The 11,578-nt window shown below is 50.4% G+C and overlaps 1 protein-coding gene across 1 annotated transcript; it reads right to left on the minus strand.

Moving 5' to 3' along the window:
• Positions 1–930: 930 nt before the first annotated feature.
• On the minus strand, positions 931–2,331 carry LOC143958906 (olfactory receptor 52L1-like). The gene has a single exon (XM_077467889.1). It carries the CDS (start codon positions 2,309–2,311, stop codon positions 1,343–1,345), a length of 969 nt encoding a protein of 322 aa, XP_077324015.1. The 5' UTR covers positions 2,312–2,331; the 3' UTR covers positions 931–1,342.
• Between the last annotated feature and the right edge of the window lie 9,247 nt (positions 2,332–11,578).

An 11,578-nucleotide genomic window follows, 5' to 3' on the forward strand; every position in this document is an offset into this window, starting at 1 on the left:
CCCACCCAGAGTAACTGTGAGGACTTATAGTGTTGTGGCACCAGCACCACAACCACCAAAGGTCAATTTTTCTACCACTGTTCAACAATGGCATGTAATTACAATTCTTGATATAATCGTTCACAGCAGGGCGCTCCAGCGCCCACCAAGAGTCACTTTGAGGGCTTACAATGTTGTGGAAAAACCAACACCTTGTTCCGCCATTTCTGCAGAGCATATAGGGCAGGCCACTACTTTCAAACATCCAACTTACAAACATCTCCTACTTGCAAATGGAAGGAGACAACAGCAAGTGAGATGAAAAAAGATGGACGACAAAACAAATTATACAGGGGTGATAACCCTTCCCTATGTTTTCCAAAAAGCTTAAAAATAGTTTTTTTGACTGGAGCTACACTTTAAAAATGTACCAGTTGAAAATTACAAACAGATTCAACTGAACACAACAAACCTACACAGTCCCTGTCTTGTTTGCACCGCCTGTATACTGCTGTTCTGAGTATATAGGGCCTGGGGGCCACACGCATTTCCTTTTTTTAATATGGGTACAGGGTTCCCCTTAATATCTGTACAAGACCCAAATAGGCTGGTAATGGGCAGGGGGGGCTACCCATGCCATTTTTCTCAATGATTTTCATCCATATTGCAGGAACCAGATATAACATTAAAACCACAAGCAGTTTTAAATGGTGTTATTTCCGTTTAATGTCATTTTGTGCAGGGACTGTTCTAAACACAGGAAACACGTGGCACTTCACAGGCATACTACAGACACCCCCCAGGCACCATATTTACAGGAATATTTCATTTTTTTTTTTCACTTTAATCGTCATTAATATCAGTGCTCCCGCCAAAACGGCCATTTTTAAAAACATTTTAGGCATTGACCCATGTCCCCTGGGGCAGGACCCGGGTCCCCAAACCCTTTTTAGGACAGTATCTTGCATATTAGCCGTTAAAATTAGCACTTTTCATTTCGAACGTTCGAGTCCCATAGACTTCAATGGGGTTCTAACGTTCGTAACGAACGTGGGGTCCGTTCGAAAGTTCTGGTACGAACCGAACCGGGGGGTGTTCGGCTCATCCCTACCGGTGACTGATAGTCACCAGCTTTCTTCTCACAGAGCTCTGAGAACCGAGCGATCAGTGGTCCTTGACTCTTGGAAAAAAAAAAAAACCTCAACTCAACCGCTCCTTTACAACCAGCTTTTATCAAATGAATTTGTATTATATATTTAATTTGGATGCTTCAAACAGCTGAATGAAATGAATGCATTTAGTTATTTCGAATAACGAAAATGAATTCATCACATAACATTTTCTTCTTCTAGGTCACAGCAGTTCATGTTGCCCTTTTTGTGACCACCCGTTTTTGGCTGAAAGTTTTTAGCATTCGGACTCTGATCTCATTGGTCCTCAGGCCATAAATCAGAGGGTTGGCCAGGGCAGGGACCAGTAAATAGGCAGCGCTGAGAAGATTGTGGGTGTCTTTGGTCACCGATTTAGATACCCGGTACAGGACGGAGGAGGAGAGTCTGAAGAAGTAGACAACCAAGATGACCAGGGCATGAGTCCCACATGTGTGCATTGCCTTGTTCCTGAGCGTTCCAGTGGAGATCTTCAGTGCGGCACAAATGATGGCGCCATACGAGATGGAGAGAAAGGACAGGTCCACTGTCATGGAGATCACTCTCATGCTCAGGCCCACAATCTTGTTTGTGGTGATATTACTACAAGCCAAGCCCAGCAGGGCCATGTGCTCACAGGCAAAATGGTGGATGGTACTGGAGCCACAGAAATTGACCGTGGAAGCCAGATAGATGACAGGAACAATGACAATCACACCCCTTATAAAAGAGGCAACTGTGAGACAAACCAACATTCTCCTGGTCATGATAGTGTGGTAGCTCAGCGGCTTGCAGATGGCAATGTACCGATCCAAGGCCATCATCAGAAGAACATTGCAATCCATCATGGAGAAGAAGTAGATGAAGAACATTTGAATCAAACAACCAATGAGAGTGATCTGGTTCATGCCAAAGAGGATGCCAAGGAGCATCTTGGGCAGTATGTTAGTGGTGCCACAGATGTGGGTAATGGACAATAATGAGATGAGGATGTACATCGGAGCATGCAAGGAGCTCTCCTTCCTCACTGTATGGATGATGACGCTGTTAGTCAATATAATGATTATAAAGAGAAGGAGAAACGGGATGAATAGAAGACGTCTGAACTGAAGGACTCCAGGGAACCCTAACAAGGTGAATTCATGGTGAGACGGGTAGAAGGTGGAATTTGAGGTGCCCACCATGACGTGGGGTTGGAGTCAGAACTAGTGATGGCCGAACGGTTCGCCCGGCGGTCGTTTCGCGGCGAATTTCCGACATTCGCGGTCCGCACGTTCGAACGCCTTTTTCCGTCGTTCGCCGCGGCGGACTTACGTGTTTAATGTATACAAGAACTTTAACCTTTGGTGACACGTTTATCATGTGATACAGGACAGCCAATTGAGACATGACAGCACATGGACACTTGTACATTCCCCCTAACCTATAAATACACCCGATCCGGTGGCCATTTTACATTCTTTCTTCTGTTACGATAGGGACAGGTTCCTGTGTGGAGTAGGGAGAGATAAACCACTAGCTATTTGGTACACAAAAGTTCTTTTCAGGACTGGTATAGGTGTTAGGTGTTGATAGGTTTGCTGTGCTGCTGATTCTTGCAGCAGCCTGAGTGTCTTTTGTTAGTTTAGAGAAAGGGAAAGGACGGTGTATGCTACAGGGACAGCCAGATTAGTCTTTCATCATCATCATCATCATCATCATCATTAGCTGTTACTATCAAGGTCCACAAAAGAGCTGTTCCAGTAACCACTAATCGTTCTCTTTTTTTGCCAATTTGTATAGGGACAGGAAGGAAGCAGTGTTGTCAGGCAGTGAGGGTAATTTTAAAGACTTGCTGTTATTATTAGTTCCACAAAGGTTCTTTTCAGGACTGGTATCAGTGGTACAGTAATAGGCTTGTACATGTATAATATTCTTTCTTCCAAATATAGAAAGGATATTATACTTGACTGCTGCCCTTCTGCTGCAGTCTGCTAAACATTCACAACTCACTTGTTCCACAAAAGTTCTTATAAGGACTGGTAACTTGGTATAGGGTGCTACGGTACATAGGCTTGAGTGCGGTACAGTCTGCTGTTCTGTAAGGACCGCTATCGGTCCACAATAGATAGGGTTGACGTGCACCACTGCTGACCGCTGCCCTATACTGCAGCAGTCCTTCAGCGGTATAGGGACTGACGTACAGTCTGCTAAACACTAATACACAACCTGCTTGGTCCACAAAAGTTCTTATAAGGACTGGTAACTTGGTATAGGGTGCTACGGTACATAGGCTTGAGTGCGGTACAGTCTGCTGTTCTGTAAGGACCGCTATAGGTCCACAATAGATAGGGTTGACGTGCACCACTGCTGACCGCTCACCTATACTGCAGCAGTCCTTCAGCGGTATAGGGACTGACGTACAGTCTGCTAATCACTAACACACAACCTGCTTGTTCCACAAAAGTTCTTATAAGGACTGGTAACTTGGTATAGGGTGCTACGGTACATAGGCTTGAGTGCGGTACAGTCTGCTGTTCTGTAAGGACCGCTATCGGTCCACAATAGATAGGGTTGACGTGCACCACTGCTGACCGCTGCCCTATACTGCAGCAGTCCTTCAGCGGTATAGGGACTGACGTACAGTCTGCTAAACACTAATACACAACCTGCTTGGTCCACAAAAGTTCTTATAAGGACTGGTAACTTGGTATAGGGTGCTACGGTACATAGGCTTGAGTGCGGTACAGTCTGCTGTTCTGTAAGGACCGCTATAGGTCCACAATAGATAGGGTTGACGTGCACCACTGCTGACCGCTCACCTATACTGCAGCAGTCCTTCAGCGGTATAGGGACTGACGTACAGTCTGCTAATCACTAACACACAACCTGCTTGTTCCACAAAAGTTCTTATAAGGACTGGTAACTTGGTATAGGGTGCTACGGTACATAGGCTTGAGTGCGGTACAGTCTGCTGTTCTGTAAGGACCGCTATCGGTCCACAATAGATAGGGTTGACGTGCACCACTGCTGACCGCTGCCCTATACTGCAGCAGTCCTTCAGCGGTATAGGGACTGACGTACAGTCTGCTAAACACTAATACACAACCTGCTTGGTCCACAAAAGTTCTTATAAGGACTGGTAACTTGGTATAGGGTGCTACGGTACATAGGCTTGAGTGCGGTACAGTCTGCTGTTCTGTAAGGACCGCTATCGGTCCACAATAGATAGGGTTGACGTGCACCACTGCTGACCGCTGCCCTATACTGCAGCAGTCCTTCAGCGGTATAGGGACTGACGTACAGTCTGCTAATCACTAACACACAACCTGCTTGTTCCACAAAAGTTCTTATAAGGACTGGTAACTTGGTATAGGGTGCTACGGTACATAGGCTTGAGTGCGGTACAGTCTGCTGTTCTGTAAGGACCGCTATCGGTCCACAATAGATAGGGTTGACGTGCACCACTGCTGACCGCTGCCCTATACTGCAGCAGTCCTTCAGCGGTATAGGGACTGACGTACAGTCTGCTAAACACTAACACACAACCTGCTTGGTCCACAAAAGTTCTTATAAGGACTGGTAACTTGGTATAGGGTGCTACGGTACATAGGCTTGAGTGCGGTACAGTCTGCTGTTCTGTAAGGACCGCTATCGGTCCACAATAGATAGGGTTGACGTGCACCACTGCTGACCGCTGCCCTATACTGCAGCAGTCCTTCAGCGGTATAGGGACTGACGTACAGTCTGCTAAACACTAATACACAACCTGCTTGGTCCACAAAAGTTCTTATAAGGACTGGTAACTTGGTATAGGGTGCTACGGTACATAGGCTTGAGTGCGGTACAGTCTGCTGTTCTGTAAGGACCGCTATAGGTCCACAATAGATAGGGTTGACGTGCACCACTGCTGACCGCTCACCTATACTGCAGCAGTCCTTCAGCGGTATAGGGACTAAGAGTTTTGTCACAGGGTCATTTAAAAAATGACATGCAGAGGAAGAGGCAGGCCCTTCCGCAGGGGTGGTAGGGGTAGGGCAGGAGCAACAGGCTTGAGCCAAAGTGGGAAGTTGCAGAAGGTGCGTTCAATTACTTTAAAGGATGCACCAGACTTGGTTGAGTGGCTCGCTCAGCCTTACTCTTCTGCACCCTCCTCATCCTCTCGATCTGCACCCTCTTCTTCACTCTCTGCTATGTGCACCCCCAAAGACACTACCACCAACAACACGACCACCACCACCACCACCACATACCTTCCGCTTGAGTCACTGGAATTATTTTCCGATCCATATCAAGAGGACATTTCTGATGCGCAGCCACTCTTGGTATTGGATCAGGAAGAGGAGGTAGCAACAAGCGCTACTCAGCAGTCTGACGCCAGTACCCAGATCAGCCCAAGGAGGAGGTTGGTCCCCGGTGTTGCTGCCTACTCCGAGATCTCTACTTATAGCGGTGGGGAAGGTGACGTTGATGATGACGTGTCTAGTGATGTCACGTGGGTGCCCACAAGAGAGGAAGAGGAGGGGAGTTCAGAGGGAGATATGGACCAGCAGATAGGGAGGAGAAGCAGCAATGACTTACATTGCACAGCAGGGACAAAGCAGACTGCAAATGTATCAGGAGCGAGTCATCGACCATGTACGGTTACATCTGGCGCTCCCAGGACACCGGCACATGGCTCCGCAGTGTGGGCTTTTTTTAACGTGTCCGCTGCTGACAATAGCGTTGCCATCTGCAATCTTTGCAGTCAACGCGTTAGTCGCGGTAAGCCCAATACTCACCTAGGGACGACCGCCTTAAGAAGGCACATGAGCAGCCATCACCGAGCCCAGTGGGAGCAACGGAACACACAAAGCCACACTGCAGGCTCTCACCGTCCAGCCTCGTCTTCTACTTCTCCTTCTCCTCTCTCCTCACAATTGTCCTCCACTCCACCTTCCATCACGCCAAGCTCACATTTTTCTGCAAAAAGGCAGGCTTCCGTGGGCCTAATGTTTGAGCGTAAAAAAATGATGATGCCGGATAACCCTCTTGCCCAACGGTTGGCGGCTGGCTTGTCAGAACTCATAGCCCGCCAACTACTGCCATATAAACTGGTGGACTCGGAGGCCTTTCGCAAATTTGTGGCCATTGGAACACCACAATGGAAGGTCCCAGGAAGGAAGTATTTCTCAGAGAAGGGCATCCCAGAGCTATATGGCCATGTTCAGCGGCAAGTGAATGTATCTCTGGCACACAGTGTCGGTGCCAAGATACATCTGACCACAGACACGTGGTCTAGCAAACACGGGCAGGGAAGGTATATCAGTTTTACTGCCCACTGGGTGAACCTTCTGACGGCCGTCAAGCATGTAACCCGTGGCACCCGTGTAGATTTGGTTTTACCGCCACGGATTGCATGCAGGCCTGACTCTTCTTCTCCTCCTCCTACTCCATCCTCCTCCCTCTCCTCCTCAGCTGCCTCCTCCTTTTCCGCTGCTAGCGTCTCTTCCACTGCACCGCCCAAGCTCCCCAGAACCTATTCCACATGCCAGGTGAGACGTTGCCATGCCGTGCTGCGTCTGTTGTGCCTGGAAGCAAAGAGCCACACTGGCCCGGCACTCCTTTCAGCTTTGCGTTCACAGGCAGATGAGTGGCTAACACCGCTCAATTTGACAGTTGGTAAAGTGGTGTGTGACAACGGTGCCAATCTGCTTAGCGCATTGAAACAGGGCAAAATCACGCACGTGCCGTGCATGGCACACGTCTTAAACTTGGTCGTGCAGCGATTCCTTGTCAAATACCCTGGGGTCCAGGACATCTTGCGGCAGGCAAGGAAAATCTCGGCCCATTTCAGAAGATCTTACACGGCCATGGCTCGCCTTGCTGACATTCAGCGGCGACACCATCTGCCGGTCAGACGTCTTATTTGCGATTGCCCGACGCGATGGAACTCAACCTTCTATATGCTTGATAGGCTGCTCCAGCAGAAACGTGCAGTTAACGTCTACCTGTATGAACTCTGCGAAAGAAACGGTTCTGGGGAGCTGGGTTTTTTTTCACCGCGCCAGTGGCTGCTCATGCGCGACACATGCAGACTTCTGCGGCCATTTGAGGAGATCACCAAACTGGTCAGTCGCAGCCATGGCGCCATCAGTGACATGGTACCTTATGCCTTCTTTCTGGAGCGTGCATTGCGTCGTGTCATTGATCAGGCTGTGGAGGAGCAGGAGCGGGAAGATGAGGAAGTCGCAATGCTGGATGAATTCCCAGGGGGGGCTACTCTATCTGAGACAAGTCAACAACAGGAGTCTGATGAGGAGTCAGAGGAGGATGGTGCCGGGGCGGATGAGCAGGAGCAAGAAGAGCATGCTTTAAACCTTTCTGGGATCCCTGTTGTGCGTGGATGGGGAGAGGAGAATGAAGAGGACGACATTATCCTGGATGATGAGCAGGAGCCAGGCCACCACACCGCTTCCACTTTAGTGCAAATGGGGGCCTTCATGCTCCAGTGTTTTAATAGGGACCCCCGTATAAAAAGCATGAGGGTCAAGGACCAGTACTGGGTGGCAACGTACTTAGACCCCCGGTACAAACACAAAATGGCGGAAATGTTACCGCCGTCGCAGAGGGCTGTCAGAATGCAGCACTTCCAGGCCTTGCTTCGAGAAATGCTGCATTCTGCTTTTGCGTGCGCTGGCAGAGGAGCAATTCCCACTCCCAGAGAAGGATTTGCGGGTACCAATCCAACAGCGCCTGCAAGAAGAGGCCGGTTTGAAGATGTGTTGGTGACTTCGGATATGAGGTCATTCTTTCAGCCGACCCATCGACAGGTGTCATCCGGATCCAGCATCAGGGAACGCCTAGACCGTCAGGTGTCCGACTACATTGGGTTAACGGCCGATGTGGACGCTCTGAGGAGTGATGAACCCCTAGACTACTGGGTGGGCAGGCTTGACCTCTGGCCAGAGCTTGCCCAATTTGCAATCGAACTGTTGGCTTGCCCCTCATCCAGTGTCCTGTCCGAAAGGACGTTCAGCGCAGCAGGGGGGATTGTGACCGATAAGCGTACTCGCCTAGCTCACCACAGTGTTAACTACCTCACATTTCTAAAAATGAATGAGGCATGGATCTCGGAGGAATTCAACACATGTGACCAGTAGACCATGTATATGTCTATAAACTATTTTTTTAATCAAGCACACAGACCTTCTTAATTCATTTGGCTCACTTCCTTGACCCAAAAAAGCACACCGTACTATATGCCCCTACCCTCCTCTTTGAAGAGGTTGAGCGGTGTCATATTTCTACTGGGGCTGCTTATGATATCCCTGTGCTGTGCTGACTTCCTCCTGGGGGTTCTTATTATGAAGGGATCACACTATCCCTGTGCTGTGCTGACTTCCTCCTGGGGGTTCTTATTATGAGGGGATCACACCATCCCTGTGCTGTGCTGACTTCCTCCTGGGGCTGCTTACGGTGCTGCTGTCAGTGCTGTATGTCACGGTGCTGCTGTCAGCGCTGTATGTCACGGTGCTGCTGTCAGCGCTGTATGTCACGGTGCTGCTGTCAGCGCTGTATGTCACGGTGCTGCTGTCAGCGCTGTATGTCACGGTGCTGCTGTCAGCGCTGTATGTCACGGTGCTGCTGTCAGCGCTGTATGTCACGGTGCTGCTGTCAGCGCTGTATGTCACGGTGCTGCTGTCAGCGCTGTATGTCACGGTGCTGCTGTCAGCGCTGTAGGTCACGGTGCTGCTGTCAGCGCTGTATGTCACGGTGCTGCTGTCAGCGCTGTATGTCACGGTGCTGCTGTCAGCGCTGTATGTCACGGTGCTGCTGTCAGCGCTGTATGTCACGGTGCTGCTGTCAGCGCTGTATGTCACGGTGCTGCTGTCAGCGCTGTATGTCACGGTGCTGCTGTCAGCGCTGTATGTCACGGTGCTGCTGTCAGTGCTCTGTATTACGGTGCTGCTGTCAGATGCCTCTATCACGGTGCATGTGTCATTCCGGTATGTCACGCTGCTGGTGATCATCTCCTGCACCCTCTTCTTTGCCTACCCTGGTCCCTGACCTTCCCTCTCCTCCATTGCCTTCATTAGCTCCATAGTCCTGAATTGTTAGAACAATTTCCCAAATAAAATAAAAATGCTTGTAGTTATCGATCCCAAATTCACCTCATACATGTATTATGTCATTGTCCAGATGGTGGGACTACGTTTTACCCCCTAATAATTACCACGTGGCCGCAAATTCGACATGAAGGTTTGCAAAGTTCGCCTCCCATTGAAGTCAATGGGGCCCGCGGCGAACGTTCTGTTTCGCGAACGTTTGGGTCCGTTCGCATTTCGCGTTCGCGAAACGTCCCGTCGGAAGTTCGTCCATCACTAGTCAGAACCAGTCACCTGTAGATGGAAGACGAGATGAATTCATGGTGGGAAGGGTAGAAGGTGGAATTCCTGTTGCCCGACCATGACTTTCGGTGTAAGTCAGAACCAATCACCTGTAGATGAAGGACAAAATGGATCACATGTGCAAATTCTGGAACTTGAAGTGCAATACTCAGAATTTGCTTACTCACTCCCCTCCTCCATATTCTATAATGCAATGTGCTTGTTAGATGTGCCAGCATCGCCCTGTAGAACAATGTCTTCCCACAGTCCTCCCAGCTGACTTCTCAGGAGATCTCCTGGATGTACTGACCTGCTCCTGCTGTTCTCTCCCTCCTTGCTCCCGTGCCTCCTGGAAAAACTTCCTCTGTGTGTTGTACAGGGAATCTTGCTGCATCTACATCTCTATCTTCTGTCTTCCATCTTCCACCTGACTGCTCATCCTGCCATAGCCCATGGCTATTTATGAGGTAGGCTCTGCTGGCCCATTGCAGGGGATTGGCCAAGGCCTCATAAATATGCGTGACAGCCCCTCCTAGCTTTCACCCAATACATCTAGCATATTCTCCAAGGTTCCATAAAACAGGGGGTGGCATCAGAAGAGCTGTCAGATGAGTCATCCAGCCTCCCTTTGTCACTAACCCCTGGTGGGGGATCTGGAGGTGTGATCAGAGTGGAGGGATCTGGTGGGGGACCTGGAGGTGTGATCAGAGTGGAGGATCTGGTGGGGGATCTGGAGGTGTGATAAGAGTGGAGGGATCTGGTTGGGGATCTGGTGGTGTGATCAGAGTGGAGGATCTGGTGGGGGATCTGGTGGTGTGATCAGAGTGGAGGATCTGGTGGAGGATCTGGAGGTGTGATCAGAGTGGAGGGATCTGGTGGGGGATCTGGTGGTGTGATCAGAGTGGAGGATCTGGTGGGGGACCTGGAGGTGTGATCAGAGTGGAGGATCTGGTGGGGGATCTGGAGGTGTGATCAGAGGGGAGGGATCTGGTTGGGGATCTGGAGGTATGATCAGAGTGGAGTGATCTGGTGGGGGATCTGGAGGTGTGATCAGAGTGGAGGATCTGGCGGGGGACCTGGAGGTGTGATCAGAGTGGAGGGATCTGGTTGGGGATCTGGTGGTGTGATCAGAGTGGAGGATCTGGTGGGGGATCTGGTGGTGTGATCAGAGTGGAGGATCTGGTGGAGGATCTGGAGGTGTGATCAGAGTGGAGGGATCTGGTGGGGGATCTGGAGGTGTGATCAGAGTGGAGGATCTGGTGGGGGATCTGGTAGTGTGATCTGAGTGGAGGGATCTGGTGGGGGATCTGGAGGTGTGATCAGAGTGGAGGATCTGGTGGGGGGCCTGGAGGTGTGATCAGAGTGGAGGATCTGGTGGGGGACCTGGAGGTGTGATCAGAGTGGAGGATCTGGTGGGGGATCTGGAGGTGTGATCAGAGTGGAGAGATCTGGTTGGGGATCTGGTGGTGTGATCAGAGTGGAGGATCTGGTTGGGGACCTGGAGGTGTGATCAGAGTGGAGGGATCTGGTGGGGGACCTGGAGGTGTGATCAGAGTGGAGGGATCTGGTTGGGGATCTGGTGGTGTGATCAGAGTGGAGGATCTGGTGGGGGATCTGGAGGTGTGATCAGAGTGGAGGGATCTGATTGGGGATCTGGTGGTGTGGTCAGAGTGGAGGATCTGGTGGGGGACCTGGAGGTGTGATAAGAGTGGAGGGATCTAGTGGGGGATCTGGAGGTGTGATCAGAGTGGAGGGATCTGGTGGGGGATCTGGTGGTGTGATCAGAGTGGAGGATCTGGAGGTGTGATCAGAGTGGAGGGATCTGGTTGGGGATCTGGTGGTGTGATCAGAGTGGAGGATCTGGTGGAGGATCTGGAGGTGTGATTAGAGTGGAGGATCTGGTGGGGGATCTGGTGGTGTGATAAGAGTGGAGGATCTGGTGGGGGATCTGGAGGTGTGATCAGAGTGGAGGATCTGGTGGGGGATCTGGTGGTGTGATCAGAGTGGAGGATCTGGTGGGGGATCTGGGGGTGTGATCAGAGTGGAGGATCTGGTGGGGGATCTAGAGGTGTGATCAGAGTGGAGGATCTGATGGGGGATCTG

This window comes from Lithobates pipiens, unplaced genomic scaffold (assembly GCF_037356315.1).
Source record: "Lithobates pipiens isolate NorthernLeopardFrog02 unplaced genomic scaffold, aLitPip1_a1.2 Scaffold_63, whole genome shotgun sequence".
Classification (NCBI taxonomy): domain Eukaryota; kingdom Metazoa; phylum Chordata; class Amphibia; order Anura; family Ranidae; genus Lithobates; species Lithobates pipiens.

Bases quoted from the DNA above. Each gene is read 5' to 3' on its own strand.
- LOC143958906 (XM_077467889.1), bottom strand. From the start codon at position 2,311: ATGGTGGGCACCTCAAATTCCACCTTCTACCCGTCTCACCATGAATTC.